The sequence below is a fragment of the Tupaia chinensis genome, unplaced genomic scaffold, assembly GCF_000334495.1.
Source record: "Tupaia chinensis unplaced genomic scaffold, TupChi_1.0 Scaffold000147_1, whole genome shotgun sequence".
Classification (NCBI taxonomy): domain Eukaryota; kingdom Metazoa; phylum Chordata; class Mammalia; order Scandentia; family Tupaiidae; genus Tupaia; species Tupaia belangeri.
The window spans coordinates 160,794-182,460 of record NW_006159617.1 but is presented as its reverse complement, the minus strand read 5'-3'; the positions used below and the strand labels follow the sequence as shown (position 1 = coordinate 182,460).

General features: G+C 39.5%; 1 protein-coding gene and 1 non-coding gene across 2 annotated transcripts in view; one reads left to right on the top strand and one right to left on the bottom strand.

Moving 5' to 3' along the window:
* The window catches only part of KIF27 (kinesin family member 27), a 127,937-nt gene that overhangs the window by 17,233 nt on the left and 89,037 nt on the right, over positions 1-21,667 (bottom strand). The window contains exons 11-13 of the mRNA XM_006145459.3: positions 15,568-15,678; positions 12,396-12,572; positions 3,949-4,164 (exon numbers count right to left, since the gene is read on the bottom strand). Coding sequence (XP_006145521.1) covers positions 3,949-4,164; positions 12,396-12,572; positions 15,568-15,678 — 504 coding nt within the window. The remainder of the gene's footprint in view (positions 1-3,948; positions 4,165-12,395; positions 12,573-15,567; positions 15,679-21,667) is intronic.
* Positions 1,456-1,561, top strand: LOC114007298 (U6 spliceosomal RNA). The gene has a single exon (XR_003548923.1). It is a non-coding gene; the product is annotated as a U6 spliceosomal RNA (small nuclear RNA).

Below are 21,667 nucleotides of genomic sequence, written 5' to 3'. Positions count from 1 at the left end.
CCTAAAAGTGTGCATTACTTTTCTTTCTTTCATTTTAGGTTTTTGCCACAGAAAATGTGTGATTACTGGAGAGAGACAGAGAGGGAAAGTGAGAAATCTCCCCCCAGGGTGAATGGCCATGCCACAGTCCCTTCTCCTTTATTCGCCTCTTAGGATTATGGACATGCACACACATTCACCCAGTATAACTTTTCTTTCTTTTTTTTTAATATATAAAAGAATTATTTATTTATTCAATTCCATTTGTTATTTCTTAATTTGACCAGAGAGAGAGAGAAAGGGAAATTGAGAAAGCAAGCAGCCAGGTCTGGGATTTGAACTGTGGCCAACCATGTGGGAATCCAGCACCTTTAGCCACCACACCACCTGCCAGCACCCCCGTATAATTTTTCAAGCTGTTGGGTTCAGCACTCAAACTGTGGTAGGCCATGTGGGAATCCAGTTCCTTAACCTCTGTGCCACCTGCTGGCCCTTGTTTCTTCTTTTTACTTGCCGAAGGACATGTGTGCTTGTCAGAAGGAGACAGAGAAAGAGAGGGGGAGAGAGAGAGAGAAGGATAGAGGGAGAAAGCACCCTCCCCCCATGAGGCATGGTGGTCACACCACAATTCCTTCTCTTCCAGGTCTCCATCCTGTCGGGATTTTAGGCAAGCACACAAACAAGCTCAGGATTTTTTTTTTTTCATTTTCCTGGAGCTGGAATTTTAAGCACAGTTTCTGTGTGTGAGCTAGCTCTCTTAACCACTAAGCTATGGGGTCAGCCTAAGGATCTGCATTTCTAACAAAACTTCCAGATCCTGCTACTGGTGGTCCAAAGATCCCACAAGAACAAGAATCTGAAGCAGTGGCCTCCAAACTTTTTTGAAAACATATCCCTAACAGAAAAAAAAAAAAAAAAAAGACTAAAAAAAACTTTTTTTTTTTTTTTTTGGAAATGTTTTTGCTATAGGGCATATGCGCTTGCCAGACAGGGAGAGACAGAGAGACAGAAAGCGAGAAATCACTCCCCAGGGGGGATGGCCACGCCGCAATCCCTTCTCCTCCATTCTCCTCTCGGGATCTTGGGCGTGCATGCACACGCGCCCGGCGTGAGTTTTAAGCCACCAGGTCCAGGACGCGAACCACGGTCGACTACGTGGGAGTCCAGCGACATAGCCATTACACTAACTGCTGGTCCCACAAAAACTTTTTAAATGAGAGAAAGAGTGCATTGGAGGGAGAAATATTGGGTTGTTGGAAGTCATGACGTATTTTACCTATGCAAAAATGCATCATGACTTTTCCAACGACCCAACAGATAGTGCTGACAGGGTCTCGCCATGTCACAATCCTTCTTGCTCTAGCACCCAGCCGCCCAGGACCAGAGGTTGTGCAGGCAAAGGAAACAGACCTCCCGTGCAGCCTCAGCCATCACACAGCAATGCCCTCCTATGGCCTCACCTAAAAACTGCTTTGGGTGCTCGCTTCGGCAGCACATATACTAAAATTGGAACGATACAGAGAAGATTAGCATGGCCCTGCGCAAGGATGACACCCAAATTCATGAAGCATTCCATATTTTTTGATGAAAATAAAGTGAATTCTGATAAAAAAAAAAAACCACCCTGCTTTGGAGCAAGTACTGCATATTTGTGTTTTTCTCTACAAAGTATATGAATGTTCTAATCATAAAACATAAAACTGAAAGTTTAAAGATGAACTAAACAATCATCTTATATTTTCTTTTTAAAAAATTATTTATTTAAATGATGATTATTATTATTTTAAAATTTGACCAGAGAGAGAGAAAGAGGGAAAGTGAAAAAGCAAGCTGCCAGGTCCAGGACTTGAACTATAGTCAGCCATATGGGAGTTTAGTGCCTCTACCACCACGCCACCTGCTGACCCCTCATTCTTGTGTTTTCTTCCTATTCCCCTCTTTCCACACAGATGTATTTTCTTCCTATTCCCCTCTTTCCACACAGATGCTCTGTATTATTAGAAAATTAGAGTTTGGGGCCAGCAGGTGGCATGGAGATTAAGGCGCTGGATCTCACATGGCCAACTGCAGAATTCAAGTCCCAGGCCCAGCAACTTGAAAATCATACAGGGCCCACGTGTGTGTGTCCAAAATCCCAAGATGAGAATGGAGGAGAAGGGACTGCAGCATGACTATCCCACCGGGAGGTGATTTCTCACTTTTCCACTCTCTGGGAAGTATGTCGCCCTATAACAAAAAGAAAAACAAAAACAAAAAAGAAAAAGAAAAGAAAGAAAGGAAAATAGATTTCAAGTAGTCTTTAAATTTTTAAATTTTAGTTTCTGAATTTTTATTTAAAAAATTAAAATAAAAGGAGGTGATTTGTCTACAGTAAATTGATGATAATCCTCCATTAGTGTCATGATCTAAAATTTTCCTATCACTTCCTATAAAGTAATACAATTGGGAAAAATAGTAAAATTTATTGTGGAAACAGAAAAAAATTTTTTTTTTTTAATTTTGCTAGGGGGTGCACGTACTCACTGGAGAAAGAAACAGAAGAGGGAAACTGAGCACCCTGATAGGTCATGGTCACACACCCTTTTCCATCTCTCCCTCAAAAGAAAAAATAACTCTAAGCAAGCTTAAGGACATTAAGATAGCAAACCATTCCGCCTAGATCTTACATATGTTGTGTGGCATATCAGAAGCTCATGCTCTTGATCATCTGCTATAGGCAGATCTATTTGGGCATATTAAGTTTGGCTTTAAAATAGTGGTGAGAACAGCACCTGCTTCAGAACTACACTAAGAACCAACTGTGTGGAAGGAGGGCATGATGTGCCAGAGGATGAGTGTTCTCGCCAGACAGAGAAGAATCACCCCCAATATGGGGTGTGGTCATGCCACAATACTTTTTTCTCCATTTCTCCAATCTGCTTGGCGTACACATGTACATATGTGACCAGCATGTTTTTCTAGCAGCCAGGGCTTGGATTTGAACCATGATTGACCATGTGGGATCTGACTTCCCAGGCATGGCACTTAAGCCTGTGCTACAGTGCTGGCCCATCACTTGCTCCAATCTACAACACCGTAAGATTCAGCAAGGTGTGTGATTTGCAGCTAGTCATCTTCTCTGAGCCATTTTCTCTTGCTTTGCTAATGACAGGACATCAACAATTAATATTTGCCTAGAAAATTCCGACTCAAGCATTCAGTTTTGACAAAGCGAGGTGCCACCGCCAAGTAAATTAAAATTCTGAAAAAAGACATAGTCTGGGGAAATTTGATAGCCAACAAATGAATCATCCTTTACATCGATTATAAAATTAAGGTGAGAGGATCTATATGTTCCTCTAAATGAAAATTATCACTAAAAAGTATTTTAGTGGGACTTGAATTTTGTGCATCTATTTGAGTGCTCATAGCATGGACTATGCTCCTGAATATTGGGCCTGACCCTCCTTTAGATAGGGTCTCACTAAGCTGCCCAGGCCAGCTCGAGAGCTCACAGTCCTCCTGCCCTTGCCTCCTTGAGTCACTGAGCACACGGCTCTGTGCCTGGCCTTTAGATTCAACCAGAACAGAACCTAGGCCTCCGGTGGTCCCAGTCTGCAAAGTACTATGTCATAGAAGCATGTGCCACGGCAGCTGCACCCCTCAAATAATGACCTGTGTTCTGTGATTTCCTGTGAAAAACCCCAGCTGAGAAGGCCACCTTTAGGTAAAGTGTAAGTTTCCCAGCGCCTGGCATTGTCAGGAAGGGGCCACATCCATGGACTGCTACATGCGGACATCTCGGTCTCTAGTTAAGCATGGCTTTTAGCAACTCACAGGTGCCAGATGAATTCATTACGTTTGACAAAGTCTCAAGAAAACCAAGTTTACCAGATTTATCATCTTTATGATTATGAACAAAGACCGGGGAAATCACCCAAGTGATTCATTATCATACAGCACCTCCAGTTCCAAAGAATACTGACTTACTTCAGGTGATAACACTCTACCACTTTTAAGTTTTTCATCCACGCTGTTTCTTTGTCGCTGGAGTTGATCCTTTTCTTTCTGGAGGGCTTGAACTTGTTCTGAAATCTTTATTTTTTCCTCAGCTGTGCTGCTCTGGAGCTCTACATTCTTTTCAGACAACTCTTGGTCCAACAAATTCAGGCGAGTTGATATTTTCAAACTATCTGTGGTTAAGGCCTAAAAAACAAAACAAAACAAAACAAAACAAAACAAAAACCCAAACAGTTACTAGAAATCCAAATTGCATATAAATTAGGAAAAACAGAGAAAATTACCAAATAAATACAGGTTTTGCTTTTATACTATTGTTTTTATCCCGTGAATTCTTTTGGGGGAAGGTTAGTTTCTAAAATATTGAGTTGAAACCTTTAATGTGCTCGGCACCAGCAGATGACATCATGGCGGTTATGTTGCTAGACTCACACATGACCAACCCCGATTCCAGTCCTGAACACTGGGCTTGAAAATCACATTAGGCATGTGTGCAAGCATGTGTACAAACCCAAGATCCTACAAGGAGAATGGAGGAAAAGGAATTGCAGCATAGCCACCTCCCCTGGGGGGTGAATTCTCACTTTCCCTCTCATTGTATCTGTCTTTGTAGGGCAAGCACAGACGAGGGCACGTACCCTAAGGCAAAAACCTCTCAAAAATAAATAAAATAAAATGTATGCTCAAACTATGTCTTTACTAACAATAATTGCCTTGGCTAGGTTTTAAGAGATACAGGATGAGGGACCAGCAGTTAGCGTAATGGTTATGTCGCTGGACTCTCATGTAGTCAACCGCAGATTGCTTCCCGGACCCGGTGGCTTAAAACTCATGCCGGGTGCATGTGCATGCATGCCCAAGATCCCGAGAGGAAATGGAGGAGAAGGGATTGCAGCGTGGCCATCCCCCCTGGGGGGTGATTTCTCGCTTTCTGTCTCTCTGTCTGTCTCTGTCTGTCTGGCAAGCGCACGAGCCCTATAGCAAAAAAAACCTCTCCAAAAAAAAAAAAAAAAGAGAGAGAGAGAGAAACAGGATGAGTATACCTTACCTAAAATGCTTGAGACCAGAAGTATTCCAAATATCAGGTTTTTTGTTTCTTTCAAATTTTGGCTTATTTGCATATACATAATGAAATGTCTTAGGGATGGAACCCAAGTCTAAACACAGAATTGATTTCTTTCACCTTATTCACATAGCCTGAAGGTAATTTTATATAGTACTTCTGTATTACAGCATTTTGACTATATCCTATCATGAGGTCAGGTATAGAATTTTCCACTTAGGAGCATCACCTTGGCATTCAAAAAGTTTCAGATTTTAGAGCTTTTTTTAAATACTTGTCAAAAGACATGTGCACTTAGCAGAGAGACAGAAGGAGAAGGTACCCTCCAATGGGATATGGTCACTCCACAATTTCTTCTCCATTTCTCCATCCTGGTGGGATTTTGGGCATTCATGTGCATGCACACACACCTGACATGCTTCTCAAGCAACCAGGACTGGGATTCAAACCATGATCAGCCATGTGAGATCTGGCTCCCTATAACCACTAGGCCCTGTGATTGGTGATTGGCCCAAAATTTTAGAACATTTTAGCAGTGTTCAACCTGTGTTTCTTTTTTCTTTTTTTCTAAATTGAACTTTTCTCTCTTGGCCTGTTGCATTGTAGAATTATGTTACAACTTCCTAAAGGTTGAGATTTGGTGTATTTAAACATATAACTGGTTGATTTAAACATTTCATTTGTTTTTACTCTTATTACACTCTGCTCAAAAAATATAGCCAGATTTATGAAGATGTTCATTAACAGCCAGACTTAAGATAATTTCTGAAACATTTTTTAATCACAGTAATCATATGCACATAACTACTACAACCTTTTACCTGAGTCCTTCTTCCCAAAAATAGCCACCTTCAACCATTTTAACTATTTCTTCTGGTGTATATGTCCATGTTTCTAAATGACATTATCTATTTTAGATATTATCTACTGACTGTGAAATAGAGATAAGGATTTAACACTTTTATACCTTCTCCTCTCTATTTCTCCTCTTCCATTTTCCTAATATAAATTATACTACAGTTTTCAGTTAATATCTAATTGCATTATGACTATGAATATTATTCATAGCTGAACTATCTAGTATAAAATAATCATACTTTCATTTATTAGAACTCTTTTTTTTATTTTATTTAGCTTTATTTGTTTATTTAATTTGACTAGAGAGTGACAGAGCAAGCAAGTGAGAGAGAGGAAAGTGAGAAAGCAAGCCACCAGGTCCAGGATTCGAACAGCAGTCTGCCATGTGGGAGTCCAGTACCCTTAACCACCACGCCACCTGCCGACCCCTCTTTTGTTTTTTTATAACTAATTCTTCTTCAACAGAATGATAAGATTTCTCTCAATATTTTTTTCATTTGACCAAACTTACCGGGAAATCTTTTGATCCATTCTTTCTTTTCTGGAAACATTTTGGCTGAAGCCTCTATCCTTCTGCTCCAAACTGGACTAGATGTTCTGAGACTTCCCTTTAACGTTTCCTGAAAATTTCCATGGTGGATCACATTTTCACGATCCCAAGTTTTGCCTTTTCAAAGTTTATGCCCTTACTATAGAACAAATGTTCCAGTAGTTTCCTGAGGCAGGTTAGATGGGAGATCTTTCTTTAACCTGAAAATGTCCTTATTCTTCCTTCACAATTGATTGAGAATTTAGCTAAGAAGAGAAATTGATTGGAAATAATTTTCTCCATGAGTTTCAAGATAGCTTCATGTCTTTTAACATGTAACGAAGAAATTTGAGAAGTCCAATATCATTCTGCTGCTTGAGATTTACGAGTGACTAGTATATCTAGAACTTTTCAGAATCTTGTTTTTTTTTTCCCCCTCTGAGTACTCAAACTTTCACAATGACATGCTTTGAGCAGTCACTGCTGGGCTCTTGGTGGGATATTTCAATCTTGAGTCTTAATCATTAGTGTTGGAAAAATTGTTTATAGTATGTCTTTGATAATCTGTTTTTTTCTGTTTTTATCTTTCTGGAATTTCTATTATTTGGATATTGGTCTTTCTAGATTATTTTTTTAGAGAAACTTTTGCTATAGAGTGCATGTGCTTGCCAGAGAGACAGAAAATAAGAAATCACCCCCCAGGGGGATGACCACATTGCAATCCCTCCTCCTCCATTCTCCTCTCAGGATTTTGGGTACGCATGCACAGGCACCTGGCATGAGTTTTAAGCTGCTAGGTCCAGGACTTGAACGTGGTTGACTATGTAGGAGTCCAGCAACATAACCATTATGCCATCTGCTGGTCCCTTGTCTTTCTAGATTTATCTGTTAATTTAATAAACTTTTTAAATTGTTTTCTATTAATTTATCTCTTAACTTATTTTGTGGGACAGTTCTTCAGTTTTGTCTAGCCTTTTGAATTTCCTAGAGTTTTTTTTTTTTTAATGATTTTAATAGCCTGCAGTTCTTGTTTTATAGATAGAGCATCATCTTTTACCACACTGAAGATTATTAAATAAAGAATTTCTTTTCAGCTTCTTGATCCATCTTTAATTTCTGAGTTCCTTTTCTCCTTTTGTTTTGGTCTTTGTCTTTAATGTTGGTGGACATTCCTGAAATGTCCATTACATTTAAGAGTCAGGTATTTAAAGACCTAATAAAATGTGTGAATTCAGGAATTATTTCAGAAAATCTGCTGATCTCCTGCTGGCATGTATAAGTCTGACTGCCAGCATTCTGGGATCCAAGTAGGGGTCAGGAAATGAATGTCTCAGAATTCATATGTAGACTTGTATTCATTTCCTGTTTGGAGTATTTTGACTTATCCTGACCCTCTGCTGTGTCTGCTTCAGTCTTCAGAAAATAAGTCATCTTGTTCCACAATAAGAAAATAGTTTCCTGACTCTGCCCTATTTTCATTCTTTGCCTCACTCCTGCTTTCTGAAAATCTGGGTTCCTTCTTTTCTGAGTCTTTTTGATGTTCTACATGAATTATTTCTCACTAAAGCTATTATTTTTTTTAAAAAAAAAAAGGGAAAAATTTAAAGCTAAAGCCTTGGCTCTCACTTGTGACCCTTGCCAGGCATTTGGATTGTAGTTCTTGAGTTCTGCAACAGAAGAACCGCTCATATTTCTGCTTACCATGTTGCAAACTTTTTTTTCAGAGGCAGAGGGTACTCTTTTTGTCCTCTGTCATCTCCTATGCTTTTTCCCTTTATAGGTTTATAGTTTTTAATCAAAGGCTTTAATGAGGTATAATCCACATACCATACAGTTCAGCTGATGTGTATAATTCTATGATTTTAGTATAGTCACAGAATTATACCATTATTGCCACAGTAATTTTTTTATTTTATTAATTATTTTCTTTTTTAGGTTTTTGCCATAAGGCACATGCACTCACCAGAGAGAGACAGAAAGAGGGAAAGTGATGACCATACTGCAGTCCCTTCTCCTCCATTCTCCTCTCGTGATTTTGGGCGGACCTACACACAGTGTAATTTTCAAACTGTAGTGTCTGGGGCTTGAACTGTGGCTGGCCATGTGGGCATCCAGGACCTTAACTACCATGCCACCGACTGGCCCACCACAATTAATTTTAGAACATTTTCATCACCTCTTGTTCCAAAAAACTCCACACACCTTAGCAGCCACATTCCAGTTCCTCCCCAAGCCACAGCCAGACCTATTCTACTTTCTGTCTCAGTGGAATTACCTATTCTGGACACCTGATATATATAGTATTATACAAAGGTGGTCTTTTGTGACTGGCTCCTTGCACTTACATTTTCACATTTTGTCTATGTTGCACCATGTTTCAGTGTATGCACTCACCAGAGAGAGACAGAAAGAGGGAAAGTGATGACCATACTGCAGTCCCTTCTCCTCCATTCTCCTCTCGTGATTTTGGGCGCACATACACACAGTGTAATTTTCAAACTGTAGTGTCTGGGGCTTGAACTGTGGCTGGCCATGTGGGCATCCAGGACCTTAACTACCATGCCACCGACTGGCCCACCACAATTAATTTTAGAACATTTTCATCACCTCTTGTTCCAAAAAACTCCACACACCTTAGCAGCCACATTCCAGTTCCTCCCCAAGCCACAGCCAGACCTATTCTACTTTCTGTCTCAGTGGAATTACCTATTCTGGACACCTGATATATATAGTATTATACAAAGGTGGTCTTTTGTGACTGGCTCCTTGCACTTACATTTTCACATTTTGTCTATGTTGCACCATGTTTCAGTGTTTCATTCCTTTCTGTTGTCAAATAATATTTCGCTCTGGATAGATCAGTTTATTTATATATTCATCAGCTGATAACACCTGAGTTGTTTTTATTTGGGCTATTATGAATAACGTTGTTATGAGCATTCATGATGAAATTTTTAGGTGAGTATATGATTTCCTTTCTCTTGGAATATATTCCTGAGTGGAACCGCTGGGTCACATTCTATCTCTATGTCTAATCACTTAAAGAACTGCAAAATGGAAATTCAGAGCAACTGCAACATTTTACAATCCTACCAACAGTGTATGAAGTTTCCAATTTTTCCACTTCCTCAACAACACTTAGTATCTGTTTTCCTGATTATAGCCATCTTGTAGGTGTGAAATGATGTCTCATTTAGGTTTTGATTTGCATTTGTCTGATGGCTAATTATGCTGAACATCTTTTTATGTACTTATGGCCACTTTGGAGAAGTGTATATCTTCTTTGGAGAAATGTCTATTCAGATATTTTGCCCATTGTTCTGTTTCCTTGCTTATTATTAAGTTCTTTATATATTCTAGATATTATTACATATATCACTTGCAAATTATTTCCCCCCATTCTGTGAGTTGTCTTTTCACTTTCTTGATGGTATGCTTCTCATTAAAAAATGTTTTTAATTTTGATAAATTCCAACTTATCTATTGTCTCTTGTGTTTATACTTTAAGCGTAATATCCAAACTATCACTACTTAATACTAGGTGACAAAGACCTATCTCTGTGTGTTCTTCTAAGAGTTTTATAGTTTTACTTCTTACATGTAAATATATGATATGCTCAGAGTTAAATTTTCTTAGAGTGTGACTATAGTCCTTTACTGTTGTTTTAGTGGAATACTAGGCTTGTGTTCTGTCCATCAAATTCTTTGTCTTAACTACATACAGTCAAGTCTTATTTCTCAAATGCTGGAAAAGATGTAATATTTTTATGCCTTTTGTTCAGAAAATAACCCAGTAGGATAACAATCTCAAGTTTCTCTTCTATTTCATTAAGAAATTTTCAAAGAATCATTTCTGCTTAGACCTATTATGGTTTTCATTTATTTTTACTCCCTACTTATCACAGTATGCTCTTGCTTCCTAAATATTAGATTTCATTGAAAGCAGAAAATGGCTGTTTTATTTATTTATTTTTCTGTATCATGAAGTAAACTTATTTCAGGGAAAGTTTTTCCTCCTCATTCTTTCTTACATTTTCTCTTCTTTTGTGATACATAATGTATCATAAAGGTCCAGGTAATTTTATTTACTCAGTTGAGATTTTAAATCTCCCTTGCTGTCATTTTCATGTTTTAAGGGGCAACTTGACCCTGACAGCCAGTTTTAGCAAGCTACCTGGATATAGCACTAGTAAGTAGGCTGGTTAGAAGGACCACCCTAACCTTTGTCTGGTGGCCTGGTGCTAATTGCTATTTAATATGGACTGAGATGGACAGTAGAACAGAGGTAAGTACAGGTTCCCAGTCCCATCAACTTGTTAAATTAATACAAAGAGGTTAAAAACACACCACCTTCAAGGCCAGCAGGTAGCATAGTGGTTAAGGTGCTGGACTCCCATGTAATCAACCATGGTTTGAGTTCTGGACCCGGTGGCTTGAAACCCACCAGGCATATGTGCACGTATGCCCAAAATTCTGAGAGGAGACTGGAAGAGAAGGGACTGCAGTGTGGCTGCCCCCCCTAGGGGGTATTTCTTTCTTTCTGTCTCCCTGTTTCTGCCTCTCTGGTGAGCACATGCATCCTATAGCAAAAATCTCTCTTAGACACACACACACACACACACACACACACACACGCACCACCATCAACTGAGATCCCACTGGTCCAGATGCTGACTGAAAGGCAAGTCCACTAAAAGGACAGATCCTCTGCCTGTTCCATGACTCAATGAGTATCTCATCCTGGACCCAATTCTATAGTCAAAGGTGACAGGTATAAAGTCCTTTTCAAGTCTGCAGCAAGCCAGCTTCATTTTTAGCTATCACTGAAAATACTATAGATAGGTCCAAAGCAAATAAACAAACAAACAAAACCATTTCTGGTTTTCGTTTCTTTCTTTCTCTTTTGATTTTTTTTTTTTTTTAAGGTGTGTGAGGTTGCTAGAGAGAGTCAGAGACCATGAGAGGGAAAGTGAGAAATTACCCCTAGGAGGGATAGCCACACTACGATCCCTTCTCCTCCACTCTCTCCTGGGATTTTGGGCAAGTACACAAATGTGTTAGTGTGATTTCAAGCCTCCCAGGTCCAAGACGTGAACTACAGTTGGCCACGTGAGGAGTCCAGTGCTTTAATTACTATGCTACCTGCTGGTCCCAGTTCCTGGTTTTCTATTCACTCCATAAGCATTCCTTCCTCAGAAGTTAAAATTGAGGCAAACTTCTTAAAACCACTTCATTGACTGGCTTATAAAATCCAAGTCATCAAGGAAAAATTTTGGTACAGGTTCTCATGTCTTTATAATTTGAAAAATAATCAAATATTCACTATATAAAATCTTCTTTCTTATAATAGAAACCCTACAAACTTCTAACTTTGAGTAATAGTGACAGCTAAATATTGGATTGTCAGAAAAGTCATATTTTTTCTATGCAAAAATGTGTCATGACTTCCAACAACCTAATAGATTTTAAGTCTGTTTTTCCAAATTACTGATGTTCACTATCAAGCATCAAATGGTACAACTGATTAAAATTTCCACTAAAGTTAATATGAGAGGTTGCCAGGAGCTAGGAGAAGGGAAAGTGGGGAATTATTGCTTAATAATCAGGGTTTCTGTTTGGAATAATAAAGACGTTTTAGAAGTAGATAATGGTTATGGTTGTATAACATTATGAATGTAATTAATGCCACTCAACTGTATACTTAAAACTGGTTAAGGTGGTAACGTTTATGCTCTGTAAAGAATAAAAAAATACAAAAAAGTAATAAATCCTATTTGGCAGAACATTTTACTGCAAAATTGCAATGGTTTTTAATGGTCGTTAATAAATAAAAACAAGCAAAACGCACTGAAAATAAGTTTCCTTTTGTTTCTAAATTTACATTGGTATGATTTACTTCTTAGAAGAAAACATCCTAGTTTATATGACTTACACAACCAGAATCAAATAGCGTATTGAATAAAATACCTGACTAGATCTCAACTTCTTATCTTCTAGGTGGCTCTTCTCCTGTAACAGGGCCTCCTTCTTAGCAACTATGGCCTCCCGTTTCTTTAAGTCTTCTTCCAGCTCCTCTAATTCTTGGCGTTGGTTCAGAACTTTCTCTACTTCTTCATCTAACCATTTCTTTTGTTCATCCAATTTCTATATTAAAATTCCAAAGAGATATTATTATTTGTTTTTCCTTCTGCCATAAAAATTATGTAATATAATTTCAGATCAGCTGAAACCTCTTAAGTGGATACTTAAAAACTATCAGTGTAAGTAACTTGTGTTCCTGTCTGAAACCCTAGAAAGTGGTTCTACTTAATAATATGTTGCTATATTGTTTTATAAGTAATTAAAATTTATTCCCCCAAATATGTTAAATACAGATTTCTTAGCCTGACAAAAGGCTGACCATTTTCGTAAGAACAAACTGGGAATCTTTTTCTCCATTATAGAGGTTCATACCTATCCTAACATCCACACTGGTAGTTTCTCTAGTTGCCTGTCTTCCCAACTTCAACTCCCTGATCAACTGCAGGGGCTGTACTTTTCACCTCTCTATCCACAATGTCTACTATGTTGCCTGGCTTATAGTTGGCAGTCAATAAAATGCTGAATGCGTGAATAAACGTCTGATTCAATCAACTGATCAATGAGGTGAATAAATGAATACATTTACTAACAGAATACATAAATGATAGAGCAGAGAGGAAACCCAATCTGTATTGGAACTTGTCAACATCAAATAGTTATAAAATAAAATAAATAGAGCTGGGGAAAAAAATCTCTAAAATAAACATCTGAGTACTCTTTGAATTGAGGATACCCAGAAACAAGTACAAACATAAATATGAATTTAATATGAATCAAAGATGAGTTCTACCAAGCAGACACAGTAATGGAGCAATGCTACCGAAACACAAATAAAAAGGAAAATAAATCATATTGTACTAAATATTTTCCAGTCCTTCACAAACATGATAAAAAGGATTCACAGAAATCGATATTAAGTCAGAAAGATAATGAATATACATGAAAAAAATTTGAGAGCAAAGTGGCCCACACAGTAAAGATGCAGACTATTCAGTCTTCCATCCAGACCTACTATAGCTCTAAAACACTATCACATCCAAATAACACTGAAGCTTAAAATACTAATAGTAACTCTCTAATTATTAAGAAAAAAAAGAGTAACTAGAAATACTTCAGTTTTTTTTTTTTTTTTTTTTTGAGAGTTTTGTTTTTGGTTTTGCTTGCTATAGGGCGTGGGCTCTCGCGAGAGAGACAGAAAGCGAGAAATCACCCCCTGGGGGGGTGGCCATGCCGCAATCCCTTCTCCTCCATTCTCCTCTTGGGACCTTGGGCACGCATGCACACGCACCCAGCGTGAGTTTAAGCCACTGGGTCCGGGACTTGAATCATGGTCGACTACATGGGAGTCCAGTAACACAGTCATTACGCCATCTGCTGGTCCCAAAATATTTCAGTTTTATATCCTTAAAAACTCTAATAGAAGACTCTATGAATTCCAACAATTAACATATCCATATTCTACCAATATTCCTCAACTGTGAGTGGGATTTATAAGATAAATAAGATCCTTTGTGAATTACATTCCAAGGAAATGGAATTTTTTAAGTGAAAAACCCAAAAACTAAGGTTGTTAATGACATTTCTGCTGGGAAGGATATGTGTGAGATGCATCTGTATTCTAAATATCACGATTAAAATACAAGTATATAAAATTTAGGATGAGGGAATACATTTTTCAAAATTAAGGTGAAAGTACAGGTTGAATACTCCTTATCTGAAATGCTTGGGACCAGAAGTGGTCAGATAACATTTTTAAAAATATGTATGTATACATGAAATACATTGGGGGTGCAACCCAAGTCTAAACACAAAATTCATTTATGTTTCATATACACCTTAAACACACAATCTGCAGGTAATTTTATACAATATTTTGTATTATAACATCTTGACTGCAACCCATCACATGAGATTAAGGGTAGAATTTTCTACTTGTGATTTCATCTAGATACTCAAAAAGTTTCTGATTTTGAAGTATTTTGAATTTTTGGATTAGGGATTTTCAACTTACAGTTGCATTTCAGTATAATTACAATTTTAAGAACAGTGTTTTTCTTAAAATTTTAAATTTATTTGAATTTGAAATTAGTATATGAATTATGACTTTTAAAGATGTGACACTATAATAATAGCACATACTAATTACTGTATTATATACAGCGCATATACAGTTTGATTCTTTTTTAATAAAGAGCTCTGGGACCAGCAGATGGCATAATGATTATGTTACTGGACTCCCACATGGCCGACCATAGTTTGAGTTCTGGACCTGGAGTCTTGAAACTCATACCAGGCGCATGTGCATTCGTGCCCAAAATCCAGAGAGGAGAGTGGAGGAGAAGGAATTGCAGCGTGCCCGCTGAGTTCTCGCTTTCTATCTCTCTGGTGAGCACACATGCCCCTATAGCAAAAATATCTCTCTCTCAAAAAAAGAAAACATATATAGAGAGAGAGCTCTGATTTTTAGAAATATACCTGCCCATGGGAATAAACCAGTATTTATGTGGGAATAAATACAACCTAGTGAACATAGATGTTATGTTTACATTCCACAACATTCAAATAAACCCATTTCTACTAAAATAAGAATATAGTACATTTCTGGATAAGAAAATAATGTTTCCAGGAAAAATTATTGGAAGAAATATTAGAAATTTTGGACCAGCAGGTGACATGGAGGTTAAGATGACTGCATCTCACATGGTTGACTGTGGTCTGAGTCCCAGACTCACCAGCTTTAAAAACAAGCTGGGCACATGTGCATGTGTGACCAAAATCCTTAGAGAAGAATGAAGGAGAAAGAATTTGGCAGGGCCCCCACTCCAAGGGGTGATTGTTAAATTTCTCTTTCTCTCTCTCTCTCTCTGTGTCTCTCCAGCGAGTACACTGCCCTATAGCAAACTTAAAAAGAAAAAAAAAGGAAATAATAAAAATTTTGCCTTTGAGGGAAAAAGCCTGGTATTTTAAGGTTTTATTGAGAGTCCACGACTTTTTACCTCTATTTAGACAATCATCAAATCAAAGAAAAATAAGCCAACACTAAACAGAAATGACATACCTGGATATGGTCTATACTTCCAAACGAACCTTTTTTCCTTTTTGAGTTAAATGCATCAAGGCGCTCAGCTTTCAATGTTAGACCTTCCTGTTCTGTTTTTAACTGTAGTTCCTGTAGAAAAAGAATTTGAAAACAACTTATTGCCTTTAGTACATGGACACCATCAAATATGTAGATACTAATTTTCTTAACATTTACTTTTAGTTGCAAAAGAGAGAGAAAATAAGTATATGAAGGTTGGGGCTATTTGAGAATAAAATAATGTTAGCTTTAACTGAGGCAATAAAACCTAGCTGTATTTTTTCATGGTTTCATTGTTTGTGTTACAAATTAACATTAATAAGAATAAATGTCTGAAATTTATGAATGTCCTTTTCTCTTCTGCCTTTCTGAGGTCCTTACCTTCACAGTTAGTCCACTCAAGACACACATCTGCCAGAGGTATACAAGAATTTATTACAGTAGAAAAGGAAAAAAAGTAATATTCAGTTTCTGGTATTCAAAAATGGTAGTATATAGCATGAAAATAGCCTTGCAAGACAGATTAATTTCCAAATGCTTTCATTTCCTCCACATCTTAGGTTTCAAGTCAAGAGACCCACAGCTCACAATAGTCTCTTGGGGATTAGAAAAGATGCTGCTGTCTACCACCAAGGCGCAGCAGGATATCGGGAAGGAGGCCGTGAATCAAAGTGGGCCAGTCCACCTACTGTTTGTTACTGGTCCAACGACGCAAAGTAGAATTGAAAGTAACTGCTTAGATACCTTTATGGCAATGATAGAATATGTTGACTCTAAAAACTGTAAAAATTAACTTTCATTTGTATATTTTTATTCCTTTTTTTTTTTTTTTAGAGAGATTTTTGCTATAAGGTATATGCCTTGGGGAGATGGAGAGAGACAGAAAGTACAAAACCAGCCCCCTGGAGGGATGGCCGCACCATGATCCCTTCTCCTCCATTCTCATCTTGGGAATTTGGGTGCGTATGCACACGCGCCCAGCTTGAGTTTTAGGTTACCAGGTCTGGGACTCAAACCACAGACAACTATGTGGAAGTCTAGCAACATAACCATTACGCCATCTGCTGTTCCCATACTTTAATTTAATTTTCCAATAATTGATATTTTACAAAAGTATTGGCTGTGAAAAATTTATAATAAAATAAAAACTATACCTTCTCCACAGGTTATTTCAGAAGCACTGACAAGAGGAAGTAAAAGAACAGTTAGTACTTTTTAGTGCTGGGACTGGCAGAAGGAAAAGAGATGGAAAGAAAGACTTGCATCCCAATTATTCTCTGAGTTTTGGCCCAAAAGGGTAAGTAGAAATATCAGCAAGAGCAGAAGGAACCCTAACACATCTGGGAGAAAAAAAACAGAGGCCCCATATCCACAAAGAATCACCAACCTTGCTGAAAGAGCAGAGAGGTACGATTAGCAAAGAGAGACTATTTGGGGAACCAGCAGTTAGCGTAATGGCTATGTCGCTGGACTCCCACGTAGTCGACCGCGGTTTGCGTCCTGGACCCAGTGGCTTAAAACTCACGCCGGGCGCGTGTGCGTGCGTGCCCAAGATCCCGAGAGGAGAATAGAGGAGAAGGGATTGCAGCGTGACCATCCCCCCTGGAGGGTGATTTCTCGCTTTCTGTCTCTATGTCTCTCTCTGTCTGTCTGGCGAGCGCACACGCCCTATAGTGAAAACCTCTCCAAAAAAAAAAAAAAAAAAGAGAGACTATTTGGACTCCCTGGCCTCACATGGTTATGAATTCTGAGCTGAGAGCCAATAAATTAAGTCATTGTGAGGAACTGGCTCCAAAGCTGATGCTATGGAGACACCACTCCACTAGCCAGGTAGATGGAAGACCTAGAAGCCTCAGGAGGAGTTTACAATGCCAGTGGGAGATGCAGCACAGTGAAGACACCCCACGCTCTAAACCAGACGCAAGATCAGACTATTAGTTTCACTATCGGGGACGTCACCATTGGGGCCAGCAGGTCAGGCAGGGTAAGATGGACAAGGGAGAGAGCCCTCAACTCCACAGGATGCAATAAAAGAAGGCTACCTACCAACCCACCACACTTACTGGATGACAATGTAGGGAAGAGAAGCACAGAAAGGAAGAGGCTAGAAGACAGCACTCTTGATTCAAGCGATCTGAGAAATATTCAATAGGATTGTTTATATTTTCGGAATAAGGTTTGAGCAAATAGGACATTTGGTTAGTTCCCACCATTATTTCCAGAAATTATCATTACATTGATAGCAGATGCAGGAAGCCACTCACAAAGAAGACGGGTCTGATACAGAACTAAATAAAAAAGCTTTCCATGCCCATCTGAATTATATTATTAGTGAATTTGGACCCTGGTATAATTACTACCCATTACTTCATTCTTCCCTAGCTCTGTTTCATAGTTATAACTTAGCTGCTGTCATAGTCCCGGCAATTTCAGGATGCTGAAATAAAGTCACCTTAAATACAGGTACCTTCTACCTGGGGTTGACTTTCTGTTATTCCAATTAGTACACACACACTTTAAAGGTATACTGTAGGAGAAGGGGCTAGCAGGTAGCATGGTTGTTTAGGTGCTGGACTCCCACACAGCCAACCATGACTCAACCATCTCTGTCTCTCTCCGGTGAGCATGTGTGCCCTGTAGCAAATTAAAGAAATAATAATAACAATTAGTTAAATAATTCTTAACTAAAAAGTATAGTGGAAAAGGTTGGGCCAGCAGACAGCATTGTGGTTAAGATGCTGGATTTCACAGAGCTGCCTCTGTGCTTTGAGTCCCAGATCCAATAGCTTGAAAAACATGCCAGGTGTGTGTGCGTGGTGCTGACATCCAGAGAGGAGAATGCAGAAGAGACTGTGGTATGGTCATCCCTCTGGGGGATGATGTTTCACCTCCCCCTCTCTCTGGCTCTCTGCCTCTCTTTGCCCAGTGCACATGCCCCATAGCAAAAATCTAAAGAAAAAAAAAAAAAGTATACTGCAGCAGGTTTAAGTTCCTGTAATACATGTTGCTTTAGACATTATTGCCTGTTTCTTATACTGTAATAACTGTACCAGGGCCCAGCAGATGGCGTAATGGTTACGTTGCTGGACTCCCATGTAGTCAACCTCGGTTCGAGTGCTGAACCCAGTGGCTTAAAACTCATGCTGGGTGCATGTGTGTGTGTGTGTGTGTGTGTGTGTGTGTGTGCCAAAAATCCTGGGAAGAGAATGGAGGAGAAGGGATTGCAGCATAGCCATTCCCCCTGGGGGGGGAGTGGGGATTTCTCACTTTGTCTCTCTGTCTCTCTGGCAAGTGTAAGCACCCTACAGCAAAAATCTCTTAAAAAAAACTGGGAACCAGCAGTTAGCATAATGGCTATGTCGCTGGACTCCCATGAGTCAACCGCGGTTCGCGTCCTGGACCCGGTGGCTTAAAACTCATGCCGGGCGCGTGTGCGTGCGTACCCAAGATCCCGAGAGGAGAATGGAGGAGAAGGGATTGCAGCGTGACCATCCCCCTGGGGGGTGATTTCTCACTTTCTGTCTCTATGTCTCTCTCTGCCTGCCTGGCGAACGCACGCACCCTATAGCAAACAAACAAACAAACAAAAAACTCTAACAAATAAACAAAATGGGCAAATAGAAAGAAAAAAAAGCTGTACCAGGCACTGTCCTAGGCTTTTTAAAAAGCTCTTTAAAATATCAAATTTAATCCTCACAATAACCTCTATAATAAACTCCATTTAATGTTTTAAAATTTAAATTTATTTCTGTTATGAGAGAGAAAAGGAGAGTAGAAACAAGAGGAAGATTAAGAGCAAGTGAGAGACAGGCACCAGCAGCAGTGTCTCGTCACATCGTGATCATCTTCCTCCAGACCTCCAGCAAGTCAGGGTCTTAGGTGCACACACCCAGCATGTTTCAGGATCTTAGGTGCACACGCCCAGCATGTTTCAGGATCTTAGGTGCACACGCCCAGCATGTTTCAGGATCTTAGGTGCACACGCCCAGCATGTTTCAGGATCTTAGGTGCACACGCCCAGCATGTTTCAGGATCTTAGGTGCACACGCCCAGCATGTTTCAGGATCTTAGGTGCACACGCCCAGCATGTTTCAGGATCTTAGGTGCACACGCCCAGCATGTTTCAGGATCTTAGGTGCACACGCCCAGCATGTTTCAGGATCTTAGGTGCACACGCCCAGCATGTTTCAGGATCTTAGGTGCACACGCCCAGCATGTTTCAGGATCTTAGGTGCACACGCCCAGCATGTTTCAGGATCTTAGGTGCACACGCCCAGCATGTTTCAGGATCTTAGGTGCACACGCCCAGCATGTTTCAGGATCTTAGGTGCACACGCCCAGCATGTTTCAGGATCTTAGGTGCACACGCCCAGCATGTTTCAGGATCTTAGGTGCACACGCCCAGCATGTTTCAGGATCTTAGGTGCACACGCCCAGCATGTTTCAGGATCTTAGGTGCACACGCCCAGCATGTTTCAGGATCTTAGGTGCACACGCCCAGCATGTTTCAGGATCTTAGGTGCACACGCCCAGCATGTTTCAGGATCTTAGGTGCACACGCCCAGCATGTTTCAGGATCTTAGGTGCACACGCCCAGCATGTTTCAGGATCTTAGGTGCACACGCCCAGCATGTTTCAGGATCTTAGGTGCACACACCCAGCATGTTTCAGGGTCTTAGGTGCACACGCCCAGCATGTTTCAGGCCAACGCAGGTCTGATCTCACAGCAGGCCATGCGGCTTCTGGCATTGGAGATCATTATACTACTGCCTGCACCAACACAACCAGGCCACATAAACTCCATTTTATAGAAGAGGAAATGGGTGCTTAGAGAATTAAAAAGGCCAAGATGCCACCATAATTTCAGAGGTTCCCATATGTTTTCTTTAAAGCCTATCCATGACCTCAATTAAGAACCGCTGCTCTAAGAAGAACCTATGCAGAAGCCATGGTATTCTCCGGAAATGGTTTCATCAAATAAAAAACAGACAAACAGGAGTGTCGGAAAGTTAGCTGTGAACACATCTGTTTGGGACTACATTTCTTCCCTCATGAAGGGAGCAGGTAAGATGTTTTTGAGAACTAGGAACAGGTTTTGTGTTTTTGCATGAAGTAGTCAGGGCAGTGTATTCCTTTTTCTGGAATACACACTATCCTCCCGAAATGGGCCCTTTCTCTAGAATGAGAGATGTGGCTAGAAGGAATAAAATTGCCCTACATAAAAACGTAGAAATGTCAAGTTACAGGAAGAGTTGTACTTCAGCAGACTATGCACTTTTTGAACAACAGGATTTTCCTTTTCCCTAAACATGGATTTAGAAGACTGCGATGTCTTCCTGCTTAACACCATGGCCTGTAAGAGATGAGGAGCTGAAAACCAAAACCAAAGGCTAACAGTCCTGATCCTCACACTGGAGGAAGGACTATAACAAAAAGACTAAGTTGTTGGCAACAGCATTAAAAATTTGGGCAGATATTTTACTCTACAGGATGCAATGGTTCACTGGAAGAGGGCAAAGTCAATGATTCCTAAGTTCCTAGCTTACCTAACTGAATGGATGTGGCACATGAGGCACGCTGGAGAACTACGTTTCTTCCCTCACGAAGGGAGCAGGTAAGGGAAGTAGGGAATAAGTAAGAAAGATCGGGAATTCATCTGGAAGCTAATTTAGTGAAGCTGTCAATGGTTGGATGTATGAATCTAGACCTCAGAGGACAGACCCGGAAGTTGTCAGAGTTTATCTGCAGCTATGGGGGAAAAAAAAAAAAGAGGTCACCTAGCACGCAAGAGGGCATAGGCAAGAGCCTTGAGGACCTCCCATATTTAAAGGACTAACATAATAGAATAGGATGAAGAAGCAAAAACAGAGAACAAGTAATCAGAAAGAAAAAAGAAGAGTATAATGTCACAAAGACAAAGGGGAAATTATTTTAAGAGACAGTGATGATCTGTACTGGATGCAACTATATGTTAAGATAAAGACTTCAATGACATAGAGGGCACTAGTTTACTCCGTTTTTATTTTTTAATAATTCCTTATGTAATTTATTATTTTTTTTTAATTTGAAGAGAGGGAGA